Consider the following 21,864-nt stretch of genomic DNA (forward strand, 5'->3'; position numbering starts at 1 on the left):
GTCCCGGGCCGTCCTCTGCTCTCGGGTCCGCCGCCTCTAACCAGTGAGCCACACTACTTCATTAGACAATCTGGTCATGCATAGGAGAGAACGGCAGCATAGTTTCTGTTTAACAAACTGTTAATTTTGTATTTGAAGGGTGGTCACGTGCTCACTCCACTGCCGGCTGCTACACCACTGAAACCAGGATCTGCTGTAAGTAGGTGCATGCTTGAAGCAAAATATTTGGGGCACTCTTAACATCACTGTATAACTGTTGGGGTTTCTGTTTGAATACCATCTGAATGTTGCCAGCTGTTCAGGTTTCTGTAAACAGGCTGAATTTTAGCTACCCTTACTAGATTAGAGGTAAGACCTGCACCACTGCGCTCTGTGTTTTCTCTGATAACCATGGAAGGAAGAGTTTTTCCCTGGTTTTATGAGACTAAGAGGGGCAGTATTTTTCTATGGCAGGTAGCCTCTGTATCTTTGAGACCAACAATATATTAAGTGGTAGTTATGAAACAAAACCAGTCTATTGTGATAAAATAATTTTTCAGTCTTTAGAGGTGAAGTACAGATCATGGAGCTGAGAGCTCCGAAACGTGTTGGGTAGGGTTGTTGCACTAAATCAATAAACACGTTTGAGTAAGCATGAGATCTTCGGTGTGTCGTTTCTTCAGGTTTGGGAGTATTTTCTGCAACCATAGATTTTCACAGTATTTGGATTTGTAATGGGTTCCATACTCCGCCGCAAGCTCACCGTTTTAAGAGGATTGGGTGACAGCGATCAGCACAGTTGGATTATATATCTATATAAATATTTATAGATATATAAGTATATTTTGTCTCTACTCATATTTGATTCATACATATATTGCAATTACTACAGAAATAGCGTCTTCAAAAAGGATCAACTGAGAATGCTCAGCGAATATAGGACGTACCAGTACGTGTTTCCAGGCTTCTTTACTCATCGACAGTAACGTCATTTTTTTTTTTTCACATATTTTATTACAATTTTTACATGAACATCTTGGCGGTTCTGTTACAGGGTTTGCAGAGTTGTTTCAAGCACATTTTATACTTTGATATGTTGAGAAGTGTATGTCCCGTATGTTTAGCTAACCCCACCTGACGGTAGTTATAGAAGAAGAGAAAGAGAAGCGAAAGAGACAGGATGAGAAAGGGGATAGAAACAAGTGGAGACAGGAGACAGGCAAGGAGAGTTACATTTCTTAACTAGTACATCAGTTTTAATCTGGAGTTTTAAGAAAATGAATTCAATAAAACTGGTGGGGGGTGGCAATTTCTGTTTTTGTAATTAAATATGAATGTGTCTTCAACCATTTAATCTACATCAATCTTTCCAATTTTTTTTCTATTTTTCTGTTAGTGAGGCTACGCTTAAAGAGATCATTTAATGTATTAACTGTGTAATGAATTCTGGTAGCCCATTTACTCCTGCATTTTGCAGTGATTTTACCCATGTTTCCAAGTAAACATTTGTGTCAGGGTGCTCCATGCATTTCGCACTTCCACCTGCCAAACCATCTTTTCCATGTATGCCACTTAATTTGAAAGTACAGAAAATATTCTGCCATACTAAGATATATATCCCTGCATATCCTTATCTTGTGAATGAGCATATCTGAACGCCGACATTCGTGCACTTAAGTTAAAAGTTGATCTCCCCAAATACTCTACATTAAGCTCAGATGGTTTGTACTTCTTAGCAGTAGCTGTAATCCAGGTGCCCCACCTTTGAACAGAATGTCCCGCTAAAGAATATTGCACGGTGGTAAACGCTGTATCAAGCTTGGGAGTGATCAATTCTTAATGTAATGTCACTAAGATAAAAATACAGAAATTAAAAGAAAAGGTGCAACTCGGCAAATTGATTTGTCACAGAAAAAAATTGAATAACAGTCACAAAAAATATCATTAAACTAATCCAGGAAATCTAAAGATTCGGTCACTTTGCCGTGGCGTCTCTCTTTCCTAAACTTTTCAGCCTGTAAGGTGCAGCTCTGTTGAAAGATTCAGCCTAAATACCTCATTTTGTAAATTCGGTTTAGAAAAGAAGTTGCTTGAAAAATGAAGCACCAAGTTTCTCTTTAACTGATCTTATAGAATGTTTATGTGAGAAGTGGAGAGTATATTTTATCAGTATCTTACAAAGATAAGTGTTCCCCTTAATTGAGTCAGTTTTTCCCCAGAATATTTCATATATTTTGTCGTGCATTTTCAGACCTTTCCGTTTTTTGGAGTACTTCCTGCGATACTGAATGAACACGGGGAAGAGCTGCAAGGAGAGGCGGAAGGCTATTTGGTAAGCAGTTTCTGTTCAAATTGCCCTTCTCCCATTACTTCTCTCTCCTTTGACAGAAATGTTCATCCATCTAGAGAACGCTGACCATTGTATGAGACCTGAGGAAGAGATTATGTATGATAGTCTATTACAGTTTTTTTATTGCAAGCATTTGGACCCCCTTTTAAAGAGATATGCCTAGCTCAATGGACATTAAAACTGGATTTTTCTTTAGACTTTATATGCTTATCTTTGACCTTATACTCTGATATCTAGCCAAGCTATTTGAAGGTACCAGTTTGTGATACCGCTGACTGAAATGCCATTGGTAGGAGAGTCTGTCCCTCCTGCCCTTGCTGCTAACTCTTTGTACTTCATTTCAAGTGAGCTTTTAATTTTGCTGAGGATAGTAACAGGAGCTACTAGCCCCCTCAGAGTTACAAGTTCTGGGGCAACTCCACAGAGCTCGTATCTTTCACCCAAGGACTCCAGTTGCTTCAAGCGGTGAAGTCTCTGAGTGATTAAATTGTGAGGATATGAGGAATAACTTGTGGAATCTGGACTGGAACTACGGATTCCCCTGGTAATTCTTCATTTTAAGGGTACTTTTAGGGTCCAACTTGCAACAGGCCAGTAATCCACTCAACCCCGGACTTATAGGTACTCCTATTATTGGTATTTATGGGAGTGGCTGCACCGAGGATATCATCGGACACATTAGCGGGGCACTCACAACGAGGACCTTTGAGTTTATTTCTAGAATTTGAAAATGTTCTCATTGGAGTCTACTGGGGCCACCTTTTGGACATGAATCCCAGGTGACTATTTGTTTTTTGGTATCCATTCACAGATTGTGTCTTCTGAATTATTTAACAGGTATTCAAGAAGCCTTGGCCTGCCATGATGCGCACTATTTATGGCAACCACGAACGCTTCGAGAGTACCTACTTCAAAAAGTTTCCCGGCTTTTATGTGGCCGGCGATGGTAAGATGTTTTCTTGTTTCTTAAACACATTACTAATTAGCCCCAATTACCAAAGGTATTTTCGGCCATACACATACGTTTATAGTTAAAAATATCTAATTATCCCTGCCTCACGGATATAAATGTATTTACTTTTGCACATATCTCCAGCCTGTGTCTGGAGAAATCCGCAGTAGTAAATCCCACAGAAGGGATTGGATGTAAGCGCTACAATGCATGGATTGCCTTGTAAATTTGTGAGTGCATACAAACATATACGTTTCTCGGCTTTCACAAACTCTGATCCAAACCATTTCCTGGAAATGATTGGAAGGAGGGGAACGAATGAATCCTAGATTCCGTGAGTGTAGGAGAAGTGTTTTAACCATGTGTTTTCCCTGTGGAGAAAAAAAAAGATAGAATAAAAAATGGGGGATTTGTACAGCGGACACCAGTCACCAGTCCCTGTGCTTATATCTGCTCTATGTAGATTTCAGCACAGGGAGAATACATGACATGACATTACACTGCCAATGGTGCACCTGTAAGCCTGTGCTTTGCACAGTTTCTCAAACCAACGTCTGTGAATTTTTTATGAATTGAAAAATACGTAAAAGATGAAAATCTCCACACTTACTTTTACATTTAAAGATTAAGTTTAAGATATATCTCAAAAACAACATATCTTGATCAATTAACCTATACCGTGAACATGACTTCTCCCACATTTGCACCATGACACCTTTTACAGTTACCATACATGCAGGACAATATTGTATATTCTCTAACATATTTACCCTACTTTTGCACGCTTCTTGTACTTCTACCTGTTCATTCTGTGATTATTTCAATATATCACAAAACATCAGCACTTTAATATCTTCTTCTGTATTCTGTTCAAATTGTACAAAATCGACACTTTTTCTATATTCAATTTTCTTTTGGTTACACACCGTACAAAGATGCCTGATAAAATTACATCTGAAATACTTAGCCTTTAAAGCTGGACAATAACCTGATGATGGCATGTGTTTTAAAATTCTACATCTATAACATGCTCTTTTTACATCATTGATCTTACTCAACTTACTTTTCCCTTTTTTATACTTATCGAATGTATTCACTAATTGAACAATAGCTTCCTCTGCCCCTTTCTTTTACTGCTGCTTAACATAACAAGATGTATCCTCTATACGCTTTTCTACAACAATGGCCTTTTTTAATGAAGGATCTTTCAATAGTGGTCAACAAATTCAGTAGCTGCTTGCACCCGTGCAAAATATTTGTGGTGCTCAACAAGAGGCTACCTGAAGAGACTGAAACCTGTCCTGGAACATATTACATGCCGGTCGCAAGTGAAAGTCTGGAGCAGCCACACTAGAACCTGCCCTGGGGCTGAAACAGATTACATGCAGGTCCCAACTGTAAGCATGCAGCAGCCCATCCTTAAACAGGTTGCACATTTTTACAATAATATTGATCAGCAAATGATTCAGAGTCAAAGACCATTGATGTTGAAGTCTGCCCTTTCTTTTTAGCAGATCATTAAGGTAATTAGTTTTATGTTGTAAATATGTAAAATAATTTGTGTTGAAGCAAGCTTGCACTGGGTAGCGTCTGTGTATTTCATTCTAATATGATTTGAACCGAAAATTCTTCTCTGTCCACATCATTCTGCCCTGAAACAGAACAGATAAAAGTATGATACAAAGATTTTGCTTCCTAAATGGCCTTGAGTGAAAACTCGTCCAGTTAATCCAGAGAAGACCCTAAAAGCATTTGCGCGCCCCCGGGGCACTTTGATATTATAGAAGGGGGCCCTTTGAGATGTCATCAGTGATGTCACTGACCATATCATGAGTGAAGTAATATGTGACGTCATCAGCAGTGCAATGCGGGGGCGTGAGTTATAGTTAGCTCAGCTAACTATAACAGCTGAATTTCTCTGGTTTTGTGCTAGTGAAATGTCAGCCTACCTATGACGTCCCAGTAACTTCTGGTTTGTTCTATGAATTTCTAAAGTTCTTTAAAATGCAAATACCTTACTATAACGTCCTTGAAACCTCTGTTTTTTTCAGTGAATTTCTAAGGTTTTTTAAATGCTAATTACTAACTGCAACGTCCCTGAAACCTCAGTTTTTTTCATTGAATTTTTAAGGTTTTTTAAATGCTAATTACAAACTATAACATCCCTGAAACCTTTAAAATTCACTCAAAAAACTATACTTTTTAGGGGTGTTATTTGAGATGTCATCAGTGATGTCACTGACCTTGTCATGAATGATGTAATATGTGACATCATCAGCAGTGGATTGCGGGTGCGCGAAATATAGTTAGTACAACTAACTATATAGGAGCAATTTTAATGGTTTTGTATGAGTGAAATGTCCAGCTAACTATAACACCCCTAAAACGTATAGTTTTTTGAGCGAATTTTAAAGGTTTTTTAAATGCTAATTCCTAACTATATAAGGCCTGAAACCTATGGTTTTTTTCAGTGAATATATATATACATACATATATAAACATATATAATCTGTATATCTATATAAATACAAATATAAATGCATGCATACATATACATATATGCATACATATGCATGTTATTTACATGAAAGTTTAAAAAACACTAATAAAAGCAAAGCTAAAAAGCCACCTCATTACAAACAGAATGGCTTTAACTTAAACGAGGGCGAGATCTATTGCATTTTCAATGCTTGTTTACTTTGGTTCCATCAAGAAGGCATTCAGATTTTATTTAACATTCAGTTAAACCATGCCATTAAGCCTAGGCCCTTGTAGATATCTCATTAAGAAGAGTCTGAGTCTCTTCTAAATTAGTAAATAGAAAGAATTTTCCCTTAACAAGAACCTTCAGCTTTGATTGCTGCGCAATCGAGGCCTGGGCACCAGTAGCTTTAAATAACTGCAGCAACTTTACAAATTCTTTCCTTCTTTTAGCTGCAGTTGCTGTCATGTCCGAAAAAATCCTGCATTTTGTAGTTTCGGAAACAGGAAACTGGCGTTGTTGATATGCCTTAGAGAGTATCCGTTCCTTAATCCTGAAATCCGCAAAATTTAGTAGGATAGTTCTAGGAAATGGAGAGTTCGCAAAACGCTGAGCCGGTACTCTGTGGGCTCTTGTTATCGTTAGGTCTCCTTCAAAGTCTGGTAGAACTACTTTCTGTATAAACGAGTTAACCCATTGTACTGTGTCGGAACCTTCTGTTCCTTCTGGAACCCCTACAATCCTCAGGTTAGATCTACGAGAATGGTTCTCCAACTCCTCAAGTTTATTCTACATTGTAATCCTCTTCTTTGTAGCCTCTTTAGTCTCTCCTGATACCAGATTCATCTGATCTTCCAGGACAGCGATCCTTGACTCGGCTTCCAAAACCCTATTGGGGAGCGCCAGTGTTAACTCCTCCAGCTTATCTATTCTGGCGTGAATAGTAGCAAGTTCCGTGCGCTGATTATTTTTAATTTCACGGATCTCATCGAGAATTAGATTAAGCATCTCACGAATATCTAACTGGAATTTCACTTCGGATCTTGCTTCCTTGCCGAGAAGGCTAGAATCGGGTCCTAATATTCTTTCACTCCCGGGAGTTGTATCATATATACTCCCCCCATCACTTACTACTTCATTTGCTACATTTACTGTAGAAAGCTGAGTTTGAGGTGGAGATACTGTCATGTCAGGACCCTTAGATAGAACGTTAGAGTCTGGGGGATCCAAAGTGGTGGGAACCGAAAGGAGTTGTGAAGAATTAGGAAGGAGAGATTTCGGAGTTGTTCTTTTAGCAACCAAAGGAAAGTCTCTCACCTCCTTTCCTTCCGTCCCACAGTTTCTCCCCTCTTCTACTACCTGAGGCGCTGTTGTTACCAATGCCGGTGAGGGATTAAGAGTTTGAGGATGGGCTTCCGTTTCCGCCTGTGATTGTGCAAGTAGATCTGCTGCATTAGTATCATTTGTCTTGTCCTCCCCCGTTGCTGCTTCTTGCTGATCTATATGCTGTTCTTTATGCTGTAGGGGGGTAGAGGAGGAGGGCGGCTCACCATCTGAAGATTCAGGTGTTGTATCATCAGCTACAGGACTCCCTACCCCCTCCGTATTGGTGTCTTTATTTTTCTCACTAGCAGATTTGCGCGCAACTTTTTTAGCCGGAGCAAGGCGAGTTTTGGCCTTCTGATGAGCAGCTGCTTCCACTTTGCTGAGTTTAACTGCATCATAATCCTTCAAAGGTTTGCCCATTTTTAGAGAAGTACACTCTCCCTTTTTTTCCCTTTTTTTTCCTCTTTTTTTTTTTGAAGTTCGTTTTTTTTTCCCAGTCTCAGAGCGTCTTCACTCAGCACCGCAGAGTCCAGAAGTCCAGGAGAGTCCAAAAGATAACCCAACAATTTTTAAGGGTACACTAATCACCCCTAGTAAGCCAAACTCTATTAGCTACACCTGGGAGCCACCCCTCCAAGTTGCACCTCCTCCTTCCATGGAAAAACAGTCAGCCAGTGCAGCCTTTCTTTGCTCAACAAGCTCTGAATCTGCACCGCGTCTGCCCGCTGCCAAGGATGCGCCCACCAGGCATCTGTTTAAAAGCTCCGTTTCAGACCCGCTGATAAGGACACGCACTCGCTCACCTCAAAGGAATCAGACGAGCGGCATGTCTAAGCACGAACCGAACTCCCGAATGGCAGGCAGACAAAATCAGCGGCAGCATCTCTCCCGGCACAGTTCCCGGCACATTTCCTCCCGTTTTCCGATCTCCAAATTTCACCGCGCAGTGCTGTGTGCAGTGCTGCGCCGCGCCACACAGGTGATTCTGTGTTTTCTTAAAGCTCGAGGCTCCCGGTTCTCCAGTATCTGCAGTCCGCCAGCAGTCCGTCAGCGTCTCAGCGTCTCCAGAACGCAATCGCCATTACGGAGGCGGGGTCATGGGTCACGAGTCAGGAGACTAGGCAGAGGCGTGGATCTCTGCAGTCATCCTTCCCTCAAAAAAAAAAAAAAGAGTGCGCAATAAGGGGGGATTTCTTCCCTCCTTTTGTTTAGCCAAAAGGAAAAATTCAGGCGGGTGTTCCTGGGTCAAGGGTCACACCAGGGTGTAACAAGAAGACACCCGAAGAAGAAGAAGGGGTGGGATGTGGGCAGTGTGGACGGGAAGGGGTCTCCCACACTCCTGGGGGGGTTCTGAGTGGGGGGGTGAAAGCAGTAAAAAATACAAGTTCAGTAGGTTTTCTATTCCTAACATTGGTTGGTACAGAAAAGGTTTAGAAATTCATAGCTTCGTTAATGGGTCATGACTTATGTAATATCCTGTCCATTAATGCGAATGGGCTGCTAAATATACAGACATACGGAGCCCTTTTGAAATGGGCAATTGCCTTTAAACCCCATGTAGTCTTTCTCCAGGAGACGCACCTGAAATCGAACTCTCCAAGGTTGTTTCTACCTAGATACTTCTCCTATGGGTTTTTTTCCTCAGCTGGGGTTGCTCAGAGGGGTGTCGCAATTTATTTCTCAAGGAATTTACCCTGGGAAATTTTGCAAATGCAAAGAGACTCTAAAGGTAGATGGCTTTGGGTCGCAGTAAAATTGTTGGGAAAGGTATACAACTTTGTAAATTATTATGGCCCAATTTTTTATGACACCTTGGCCCTGACTGAAATTAGTGAAATACTAAGGGGCATTGCTGGGCAAATTTTAGTAGGAGGTGATTTCAATTACATCCAGGATTTAAAGAGGGATACCTCTAACAAGAATAAGAAACAACTAAAACCAAAGACTAAAGGGGTGTTAGAGGCTTTTATGTCAGAATATCAATTGCGGGACTCCTAGCGCTCCCTAAATCCCAATTTAGAATCCTACACATGCTATTCGAATAGATTCCATACAGCCTCTAGAATAGATTTCTTTTTATCCTCTAGATCGCTTCAAATTTCCAACGCATTGATAGGCTGCAATCCCTTTTCAGGTCATGGGAGGATTGAGGTGGAACTAATACTAGAGGGTTCGACAGGGGAACGATCTAGGTGGCAGTTGGATCGTACCCTTTTACAGAACATAACATGGGTTGAGGGTTTCAAAGAATGGATAAAGGATTTTTTTCTAGTAAATAAGAACTCAGCAGAGCCTTTTGCAGTATGGGGGGCATTCAAAGCAGCAGCCCGGGGACAGATTATAGCATTTTCTTGCAATAAAGCAAAGGATCGAAAAAATAAAATATCTGCCCTTCAGTGTGCTGCTGAGAATGAGTACGCATTGAAACTGAATCAAAAACCTAATAACTGGGAGCAAGCTAAAACATCGCTTAGGGACTTCTTCATCCTTGAAGAGATAAATAGCTCAAAAGCCTTTCAACAAAAGCTATATGAAGACCGTCAACTCATGGGTAAGCTGCTGCCAAATTCGATCAGGAAAAAACAAGAGCCTTCCATCATTTTAAAAATCCAAGATCCATCAGGTGGAATAGATACTTGCAGTGAGGGAATTGCGAAAATATTCCTTGATCATTACGAGAGAATATATTCTACTGATATTCAAGTGGAGGAAAATTTGATCAGGGAATATTTTGATAATTTGAATATCCCCAAAATTTCCAATTTTAGATCTGATCAAATAGGCTGGGATATAAGTCATCTGGAAATCCAGAATAGTATAAAAGCCACAGCGGGAGCAAAGGCTTCAGGGATAGATGGATTCCCAATCGAATTCGATAAGGTTTTTATGAAGGAATTGGTAGATCCCTTGAAAAATTTATTTAATTATATCAGATTAGGTGGTAGGGTTCCCTCAGAGTTTAAAGAGTCCACAATTATTCGTTTTGTTAAGAAAGGTAAGAATCCGGAGGACGTAAATTCCTATAGACCAATTAGTCTATTAAACTCTGACTATAAGGTTTTTATGAAAATTTGGGCTCAAAGATTCGTGTTGGCTGCCCAGGAGGTAATACATCAAGACCAAACGGGTTTTATAGCCGGTCGTTGTATGGCTGCCAACACAGAATATTTAATACAGGCGATAGATTATTTTAATATTAATTCAATTTCTGCATGCATTCTTATGATTGATGCAGAAAAAGCATTTGATTTAGTCAACTGGTCAACGTTATTTTTTTCCCTCGGTTATTTTGGATTCCCCGCCCCTATTATTAGCATGCTACAAAATATTTATGAGGGGGCATCAGCCCAGGTGATAATAAATGCCAAGCAAGCAGGGAAGATTAAAATAAATCGGGGCACAAGGCAAGGTTGTCCCTTATCACCCCTGCTTTTCTCCTTTTTTATCGAACCCCTGGTAATAAAAATAAGAAATAATGATGCAATATTTTCCCCAATTGCAGGAATGTCGAAGTTAAAATTATTCGCCGACGACATTATCCTTTATATGGCTCCTGATAAAGAAAATATTTTATATCTTATGAAAGAGCTTCAGGAATATGAAAAGATTGGGGGCTATAAAATCAACGAGAAAAAAACGGAAGTTCTTATTTTAAATTCAAATTTAGATTTTCTTCCACTAGATCTTCAGTTCCAAGCAGAAAAAAGGGACCCAATAAGATATTTAGGGATATATGTGACCAGAGACTATCAAGAACTTTTTCAATTGAATTACATAAAAACAAAGAATAAAATCAAGAGCCTTTTAGAACAATGGGATATACTGCCCTTATCATTGATTGGCAGAGTGGCTTTGATTAAGATGAACATATTACCTCTGCTTCTATTTTTGTTTAGTAACATTCCAATCAAAGTCAATATGGCCTTTTTTAAGGAACTAGAATCTATGATGAGAAGATTTATTTGGAACAAAAAGGCCAACAGAGTCAAACTCGCGGTGATACAATTTCCTGTTAACCAAGGCGGGCTTGCTCTTCCCCATTTTAATACATATTACGAAGCAGCTTTTTTCGATATAATGGCAGGATTATTAAAGGCTAGACAGACAAGAGACAACTTTTTTCTAAATAGAATGCTTGAGGAATTAGGCTCTCAAATGTTTATTTTCTTAAAAACTGCAAAGCTTCCAAAGAGAACACGATATAAGACACTGGTGGGGTATTCATCGAGATTACGGCTTTTATTCGAAAAACACGGCTCAGATGGATCCATTTATTTGAAACTGTCAGAATGTACTAAATTGGGTCTTAGGATTTCTTCAAATCATCTGACAGAATGGGAATTGGCCGGATTTGGTGAAATAAGGCACCTTCTCACTCAAAATACGATAATGAGCTGGCAAATGGTTAGAGACAGAACGCATCCGAGGCGGCTCATGTTTTTCCAATATTTGCAATTGATATATTTTATAAGGAAAGAAGTAGGAAGTCTAGATACAACACCCAATGCTTTGTTAACAGCGTTATATGGGGAGAAACATAAGGGTATTGGATTCTGGTATAAAAAGTTACTCCCTTCTGGATCATCTACTATAATAACTAAACACTTGGAGAAAATAAGTCTTACATTACAGTGTGAATTGTCAGATAAAGACAATATGTTATTTAGGAAACATAGCACTTCGAGCAGCTAACTATAAGAGAATGTCCTTTCTTTCTCGCTGGTTGGCATATTATATCCCGGAGGCCCTACAGAAAATGTTCCCTGAATGTGAGAATAAATGTTTTAGATGCAAAACCAGGGGACAGGGTGGTTGGTATCATATTTTTTTTTCATGCCCAAAGTTAGAGCCCTTCTGGAAGGAGATTTTCGCAGATTTGGAGATTGCAACTGGGAAAACTCTTCTTCCAGAAGCAGAAGTGACTCTTTTTGGCATTGCTAAAGAAAGGAACAGGTTCAATGAATCTGAAGAAGTTTTTATTTTTATTTCCACTGCTGTGGCACGGTCCCTGATCTTGCAACATTGGAAATCTATGGTGAGTCCTTGTCATGTTAAATGGGTCAATAAAATGAGAAGAACATATAATTTTGAGAGAGCCTATGCAGGTAGAGTGGGTGCGATTGCAAGTTTTGAAAGGAATTGGAACTATTTTAACATGCTTGAACTGTTAAAAGGAAGGTGATTGTTATACTTTAGTTAATTGCAAGATGGTATTATTATTTGTGCTATTATACATTGGCACTTTATTGCATAAGTCACTTTATATAGGCCAAATTTATATTGTATTTTAATTAATTGTAAGATGGTATTACATTTGCAATTGAGGAAATACAGTATCCATTTGTCGTGCTATATCAAATTGCTAAGCACTTTTATCATATATATTAGTCAAAAAAATGTTTGTAGGTCATTATATCTACACTTCATGAAATGTATTACTATTTGTGATATTATACATCGGCACTTTATTGCATTAGTCACTTTATATATGCCAAATTTTGCACGTAATAACACTAGCACTTTCAGAACTATATTAATGCTGTTTTTTTTTGTGGTTTTAAAGCGTCAGTCTTTCCATTTTTGCACTAGCACTTTATGAACGGTATAATAATAATAATCTTGATGCTGCTTATTACCGGTTGTTTACATATTAGGTAATTTAAGACGTTTTGAAACTAATATTTTGATAGGTTTAAAATTTTGAAGCATAATATCAGTTGTTCTTCAACTAGTACTTCTATATCGATATGGCCAGCTGTGCATTATTGCAGTTTTTTTTTCTCTTGTATTATCGCTGTGGCATTTTATTGTCTAGAGCTGTCTCTTGGATATTGTAAATTTTTGCCCAATGTATGTTTAATCATGAAGAAATTAATGTACCATTGTATTTTTCTTATTATCCTACGGCTTGTAATAGTTTTTTTTTTAAAAAGAAGGCATTCAGATGTGTCACACATTTGCCATAAATGTTGAATGTTAGCACTCTAGTTGCTCATTAGATCACTGTAGTAAAGCTACTGCTCACCAGGGAAGTCAGCTGCTGGTATTCAAAGTGCATGTTTCTGCATGTCAGAATTATTTTAATGAAATAGAAGAGGATTTGAGAAGTCACTCAAAATGTGCCCTAATTTTTCTTTCTGAAGCGCTAATCATACTTTCTATGGCAAAACGAACCCCCTCATTTTGTTCCTTTTTAAATTAAATGTTTTCAAACTTACCACTTCATTCCAATCAAGATGGCTTCTGGTGTGCCATACTTTTGTCATAAGTAAGACTGTTAGCGCTCTAGTTGTTCTTTAGAACACTCTGGGACATTCTGTCATTGGGCTATACTTGGGCTACATCTGGGTGATATTTGGGCTACATTTAGGCTCTTTTGTCTCTGGTGGCCATCTTGGGAGACTGCATGTCAGAATTTTTTTAATGAAATAGAAGAGGATTTGAGAAGTCACTCAAAGTGTGCCCTAATTTTTCTTTCTGAAGCACTAATCATACTTTCTATGGCAAAACGAGCCACCTCATTTTGTTCCTTTTTAAATTAAATGTTTTCAGACTTACCACTTCATTCCAATCAAGATGGCTTCTGGTGTGCCATACTTTTGTCATAAGTAAGACTGTTAGCGCTCTAGTTGTTCTTTAGAACACTCTGGGACATTCTGTCAGTGGGCTATACTTGGGCTACATCTGGGTGATATTTGGGCTACATTTAGGCTCTTTTGTCTCTGGTGGCCATCTTGGGAGACTGCATGTCAGAATTTTTTAATGATGTAGAAGAGGATTTGAGAAGTCACTCAAAATGTGCCCTAATTTTTCTTTCTGCAGCACCAATCATACTTTCTATGGCAAAATATACCCCCTCATTTTGTTCTTTTTTTAAATTAAATGTTTTAAGAGTTACCACTTTATTCCAATCAAGATGGCTTCAGGTGTGCTATACCTTTGTAATAAGTAGGACAGTTAGTGCTCTAGTTGTTCATTAGAACACTCTAGGAGGCTGCAGTAGAACACAAAGGAATCAACTGACAGTCTCTGTCCTTGTTGGATGTACATGTTTTACTGAGAATGTCAGACTTCATTCTCACATGACTGAGAAAGATAATGTGAATTTACAGAAAATATGCTTTCAGTTTAGCTTATAGATCCCCTTCCAAACCACTGTGGGAAAAGCATGAGATACTAGTTTTCTTTCAAACATGATTCATGATATCACAGCAGAAGGCGTTTTCACATGGTATAATCACCTTAGAACACACCACAATTCCTAGAATGGGTATGGTACCATCAACAAATGATTTATAATGTAAATAAAGTCCTAAACTACAATGCTTTTTGATGAGGTGCTATCATGTATATTGGTCCCAAGAAGGCTGCCAACACTTCTTGGATGAAGTGCTGACAGCCAATCAGATCAGATGTGTGGTTAGGCTCCGCCCAGATATATATGTGTTTTTGAAGTTAATTTTCATAAAAATCACTGGAGCAATTTTCACCAAACATAGCAAAGGCACATCTGCGTACCAGTCCCTACAATTTTGCAAAGTTTGGCGTTATTCCGTTCAGCGGTTCGGGCTGTAGACTTGTCAGACCGTCCTATGGAAATTAACATGGGGAAAACACGTTTTGGGACCCCTTTTTTCTCAGCCCCCACTTCACGAATCCCCCCGAAACTTTCAGGGAAGGAGCGGAGCGGAGCTGGCCAAAATTTTGGAAAATTATACGCAAATTCCTCAACCGGCGCCAAAGTTATTCCCAATAGAATGTTGCGGATTTCCTATGGTAGCTAATCCTAACTATATATACCTACTGGCTATCGCCAGTAGGTAATATATATATATATATATATATATATATATATATATATTTTTTTTTTTTTAAATGATGTTTAAATGTATTTATTTTTTAATTAGAATATTTTTTTTTATTAAAATGACGCGAATCCCTGTACATTGCCAGGCCTTAGCTCTGGGTCCGCGTACTAAACGCGTCTTCCGCGTTATTTTTCACTTTTTCACTTATATATTTTTTATATATATAGACAATAATATTATTAAATTTAAGGTAAGAGATCTGTTAAGATAGTTACTAAACTTGTATATTAATAAATAATAGTTATTAAAAAAATATATATATTAATTTCAGGGGTCGCTGTATGTCCACATAGATTGCAACTTCTGGATTTGTGTACAGGACGCAAGTCTAACTTTTTTTTACATGACGAGGTACAGTTATTTGTAAATGAAATATTATAACATACAAGCAAATATTGATGAGATGCAAAACCTTTTTTTCTAAACGGAATCGCGTTCGGTACGTGGTGGCACTGCGTAGCAGTCGCGCACCCCATGTGACACAAAAAAAAGAAATTTGATCGGTCAAACATGCTGTCATCATTAAACTTGCTAGATCCCATCCTCTTTCTTCTACTTCTCATCCTGTGCCTCTATCAATATCTATAATTTACATATACTCCTTTATGTATCTATATACTTTCAATGTACTTATGGATCTATATATTTTATCACTTTCTTCTAATTTAGCATTTCCAATGCACTACCCTATTTCTCAGCCTATACTTCTCTCAATATATCTTCTTGCCCAACCTTCTGACTCGTCTCAAACTTCTTTCTACTACTCTTTCCAATGCACTACGCTATCTCCTACCCTATACCTATACCTCTATCAATATATCCTCTACATCCATTCTCTCATTTATCCCAAACCCCATACCACTACTACGATCCCCAAAATAACCCTTTCTAGACTCTCTCCTACTCTACCCCTACTTGCATCATCTGACATCTCTTTTACTATACCGATCCCCTAAAACAAACCTTTCTAAACTCTTCCCTCTGACTCCTTTCCTCCAAAACTCCTCTTTACTCATCCAAAAGCCTCCTCCTACTTCTAAAACCTAAATAAATAAAAAATAAATCCTTTACTCTTTTATCCCTCCACTATCCTTTTCAATCAAAATAACAGACTAACATGTTCACTTCTCAAATTCCATATTCAACTATACTAATTCACCACTAATCCTTTATGGGTTCCAAAGTAGCGTGCTACTTGCCAATAAAGCGTCTCAACACCCCATCAGGGGTAGCAAGCGCTATATAAATGCAAACCTTTTCCTTTTTTGACCCCTCCCCAACCCTTCTCAATCCAAATAACTGACTAACATATCCACCACTAAAATTACTTTCATGTTTCACCATACTAATTGAACACCAATCCTGATGGGTTCCAGAGTAGCGTGCTACTTGTGCTTCAAAACACCATCAGGGGTAGCAAGTGCTATATAAATACAAACCTCTTTCCCGCCACCTACCCTTCTCTACCCAAATAACTGAATAACATATCCACTACTCAAATTACTTAATATTTCACTATACTAATTTTCAACACTAATCCTTTATGGGTTCCGGAGTGGCATGCTACTCGCCAGAAAAGCGCTTCAACACCCATCGGGGTACAAGTGCTATATGAATGCAAACCTTTCTTCCCCTTTTATCCCTCCGCTATCCTTCTCACTCCAAATAACTGACTAATATCCACCACTGAAATTACTTTCATATTTCACCATATTATTTCAACACTAATCCTTTATGGGCTTCCGGAGTAGCGCGCTTCAACACCCCATCAGGGGTAACAATCGCTATGTAAATACAAACCTTTTCCTCCTCTATCCTTCTGCTATCATTCCAAATCCAAATAACTGACTAACCTATCCACCACTTAAAATGTGCTTGCATGTTTCACTATACTAATTCAACACTAATCCTCTATGGGTCCCGGAGTAGCGTGCTACTCGCCGAAAAAGCACTTTGACGCCTCATCAGGGGTAGTAAGCGCTATATAAATGCAATTACAATACAATCCAATCCAACCACAATGACTTTCTTCCCATATGCACTTCCAGCGCATCCATTGCCATAGTATATACATCACTTTCATTCTCCTCACCTGTCTCATCTGATTCCCCATCACCTTCTACATTGTTATTAACACATGGCAGCGTTTTTAACACCTTCCTTCTACTCCCAATCTATACTTCAACAGTGCCAATTTCCACTTAGTAAAGAAAATGACACCTCCTAAAGCCTCTAAATACATTTGAAAAGCTTCCCGCCAATCCTCCCACTGCAAAATCGGACACGCTGGGGCAGCTAGGAAAACAGGTGGAGATGCATAGAATGCACGACTAACACTTTAAACCTCACAAATATCACAGTGCTAATACAACAAATGTAGTCGCCATTGTCACAGGGAACACAATAAATCAAAACAACAAATGTAGCCACCATTGTCTTGTTAAAAATGGAAGCTGAATTTATGTTCTCTCTCACAGGATTTCAGTCTAGTGTTTAATGGTAAATGCCCCACTCTGATAGGCCCCCCAAAATACCTCCCCCTCTGTTTGGCCAACAGAATCACATATGCCACATGTGACTAGACCTCCTAACTGTACCACTCATGGTACTTAGGCCCTTCCCGGTTACAACATGAACAGCATGGCCACACTACACCGCGCTGCCACTGTAATTTAAATGTTTTAATGCCCTTTGTTCTATCCTTAAAGATTTTTTTTTTTTAACTACCTTGTAGTCTCTTTTACTTATACCACTCTCTTGCTGGTATAATGCTTCTCAAGGTGTGCGTGTCACCGTCATTTTAAAAATACGCTGCCTGGACACACTGCACCTCTCTAGTGGTGAGCGTGTCACCGTTACAGCAAGAATTGACTTCCTAAGGTGTGCGTGCCACCGTACTGCTGACACGCTCCCTCTGGACACGCAGTATTTTCCTTGTGGTGTGCGTGTCACCGTTACCTCACCAAACAAGGTTGCGCGCCTCACGTGCATCCGATTCTTCCTGCGCTGACTGCCTCATGCTTCTTGATGCTTACACGCAACGTGCTCCAGACACCTTGCACTGCCTCCACGCTTCCCTCTGTGCTTGGCCTATCATGCGCTCCTTCTCAGTGTATCTCACTGCGCATGGCCCTTTATGCGCTGTCATAGTCGCGTCTTCTGTGCTCGCACACCTCACACGCCGCTTTTAAACTCGCCTTAAAATAAAGACAGACGCTCTCTCCACATTATTTCTTTTCTTTTGCACAAGTCACTGCGTCTGCCGAGATACTTGCCCACCAGACACCTACTTCAGACGTTAACGCCGCAAAATCATCCGTTTCCACAGTAACTTCACTTAAACGTCCAGCTTGCAGCTTCATGATACAGCTTCTAGCCTTTCAAACATCAGTTAGGGTTGGTCTTGGAAGGGGTGTCTCCCATCTTCATCGCCATTTGAAAGTCCACACTGCGTAAATGTACTTAATTACGTTTTAATTAAGTTGCATTTAAGACGTACGACTAGCCATGGCAAGATCTAGTTAGCAACTGTCAGTATAGTATTCCAAATCCCTTGACATTATATATATACTATGTCATAACCCAGCAGAAGGTGCTAGGCTCCAAGTTACATATCTAATCATCTTGCTAATACATTTAAATGCAACAGATACATTTACGACAATGTGTGATTACCTGTTACATAAATGAGAATGAGCTTGTTCTAGGTGCTGCTTCCTTGAGCAGAACGGGTTTACATCTTGGCAGTTCTGATGCTACTTTAATTTAGCTTAAGACGTTATGTCCATGAATGGGTGATTTCTGGTCCATTTGGTAACGTTTACATTTTATTCTGTTTAACACTCAGGATGCAGAAGGGACAAGGATGGATATTTCTGGATCACTGGAAGGATCGATGACATGCTCAATGTCTCAGGTAAAGTTTATGTTTTTCTCATGGATCACTGACATAATATCGAGGGACATAATATCGACTACCTAAAATATCGGCGACAAAATATCGACAGACAGAATATCGACTTTGTATCTACAAACAGGTAAGTACAAAAATATAGAGTAAAAAATATCGTTTACTAAAATATAGTTTGTAAAAATATCGACTTTAGTAAAAACAATGTTAAATTAAAAAAAAATTAAAAATTATTTACTAAAATATACTTCAAAATACTTAAATTAACTTATAATAATTAAATAATTACTTAAAGTTATAAAAAAAATGTTTTACAAACATATTTGTTAAAACATATATATATATAGTAACATAATATAATTAAAAAATATCCAATATTATTATCGTAGGATAGCAGAAGTGTAAAATTACTATTCCCACTCCAGAGAGTGCAACAGTAGATAAGGCGTTGGATAGCGTAGAGGTAAAAATTACTATTCCCACGCCAGAGAGTGCAACAGTAGGGAAAGCGTTGGATAGTGTAGTGAAGGACTGGGTTTTTCTAAGACCCAGCGGTGCCAGGGGACAACACCTGAAACCTTCGTGGATAACCTGTTCCGGCGTACAAATGACAGAGACACGGGACACTTCCTTCGGCGTCAAAGATTCGAGGTTTATTACTGCAGGGAACACAGAAGTCACGAGAAGTACATCACATGTAGGTTCACGGAGCCTGATTCAAATTGCTACTGTGGGTCGCTCCTTTTATACAGTTTTCTCTCATAGGCTAACATGGTACACAAAAGTTACAACTCGGTTCTCATCGTAAACACCAGAAGGGGTTGCTTTCATGTATTCAGGGCCCGAAACATAAGTACGGAAACGTTTGGTGGTTCCCAACTGTAAAAACCCATCTTCCCACCATTAGTACATTCCAATCAGCAGTAAACAGATCGAAGAAGGAACAGAGACAGGTGCAGAGGAAGGCAGAAACAGTGGGGAGATCGGAAAGGGTGTAAAAGTGGTGGTATCGGGAAACACGAGCTGCAGGCATCAAAGGGACGTGCCTAATGAGATGCACGGCTAAGACAATAGACCGGCACGGCCAGAAGAGCCTCGAACGGGGCCATCTGCCTTACAGTATCATCTCCCTCATCATAAAGACACTTTCGAAGGAAACGTGTCTTCCGCAAGAGTTTGGGAATCCCAGGGTCGCGAAGCGGACAGCGTCCGTTCGCTGGCTACTTGAGGGCAAGAGACAAAATGGATGCCGCATCTAAGATGGAACCCGTGGGCTCGGATGTAGAAACCCACGAAACAAACGAACGGTTTAGGTTAGCACAGCGAAAATGCGTACACCCACTAAACTCGTCATTTGCGGTTCATAGATACCAGACTCGACCATATTCGTACGAGTCGAAAACACCACTTACGATCGTCACGGAACCTCAGACGCTCCTTTTGCCCTCATGTAGGCAAGCACTAGTCGGAATCATATTCGATATTCATCAAACCATCCAGATGTTGCTGCAGCATAATTCTATCCATCCGAGTTCCTTTGGTAACAGGCGGCTGTCTTATACACGTTGTAGCACAGAGGCCACATAAGGCAGGACCACACTGCACACAAAGACAACACGTGAACAGAAACGCTACAACAACCCCGATGATCATCAGAATCTTCCAACCCCAAGTCGACATCAGGCCCCAAAACCATCCAAGTAGCGTCCAATCCCCTACGTCCACGTGTATGGACTCAGAGATCTTATGCAACTTTGAAATGGCTTGATAGACAGTCGGAGCGTTATCTGGAATGAAAATACAGCAGCTCGAATGGATCACCTTACATACTCCACCTCGATCTGCTAAAACAACGTCTAAAACCATACGGTTTTGTAACGTCATGAGCCTATCCGCCTGAAGTTCTGCTGTGATATTACCAAGGGCACTGGCAGTGATATTAGCTGTCGATTCCACCACTCGGGTCAACTGTCTCAGGTTCCTACTATTGACCATAGGTCCCCAAAACGGAAAGAAACCTTTGAAAAAGTCTCCTGCCTCTTGACCGGCAGTGTCCTCTTCGCTAATCAAGCCCCTCACAATTCTAGTCTTGTGGTACTCTGCATCACCGGTGAACGTCGGAGGCAACAAATTTGCAATATAACATGTGCCCGCAAAGTCAGAGGGCAACCACGTATACACACGATCATGACAGACGAAGTACGTACCCTTGGCAGTCAGAAACACAGGGGACGAGAGCATCGGTAAGACATACGTCTCGGAGCAAGCACTCTCTCCAAGATGAGCTCTCGGTCTTCGGCCACGACCTTTTAGACAGAAATTACCAAGGTGGGGTACGATCCATATCGGAGACGAGCTTCTAAGCTGTCTTTCACCCACGAGCACACTATACTCAGCCTCACTCAGGTCCCTATAGGCTCGCACCTCCTCCTCTGGGATGAGCGACGGCTCATAGATATCCCTATCTAAATCAGCGATCGCTATGGCCAAAGGCTTGTGGTACGGACCAGGACCAAAGTGGGAAGGACGTGGCTCTCGATTGGGGTAGGAATCTAGTGCACTTCGAAACATTGTTTGAAATGCTCGAGCTGAACCCTGGGAACTATAAGGAAGGACCAGATATGGAATTCCCTTATCCGTGGTATGTGGCATTAACCCACACACCCAACAATTGGTAGTGTTAACCACTAACTGATGCTGATGAAGGAGCTGAATGAAGGAATTATTTCTGAATTCCGCACGTCTAACCTGCTCGTGTTGGGGTAGGATATGGAAGGAATGAGGGGACACAGTGGTGGTAAGTTTAGGTTCAGAAGTAGGAGTAGGTATGGCAGAAGGTAGGAAGTACTGTATCATATAATATACCCCACCCGCCAATAACGAGGAAACAGTTAGAAACAGAAGGAACACCTGAAACATAAAGCGTTTTGTACGAGTAATTTGTTGCAGTTTGAATCTTGGCGCCTGAGCTTTTTCAAAGTCCATCCGCTTTGAAAA

At 39.9% G+C, this 21,864-nt stretch overlaps 1 protein-coding gene across 1 annotated transcript in view; it reads left to right on the forward strand.

Annotated features, from left to right (window-relative positions):
* ACSS2 (acyl-CoA synthetase short chain family member 2) overlaps positions 1–21,864 on the forward strand; it is a 225,828-nt gene that overhangs the window by 188,187 nt on the left and 15,777 nt on the right. The window contains exons 12-15 of the mRNA XM_086964950.1: positions 139–195; positions 2,231–2,311; positions 3,167–3,275; positions 18,805–18,873. Of these exons, the coding sequence (XP_086821076.1) occupies positions 139–195; positions 2,231–2,311; positions 3,167–3,275; positions 18,805–18,873 (316 nt within the window). The remainder of the gene's footprint in view (positions 1–138; positions 196–2,230; positions 2,312–3,166; positions 3,276–18,804; positions 18,874–21,864) is intronic.

The sequence above is a fragment of the Lissotriton vulgaris genome, chromosome 4_1, assembly GCF_964263255.1.
Source record: "Lissotriton vulgaris chromosome 4_1, aLisVul1.2, whole genome shotgun sequence".
Taxonomy (NCBI): Eukaryota; Metazoa; Chordata; class Amphibia; order Caudata; family Salamandridae; genus Lissotriton; species Lissotriton vulgaris.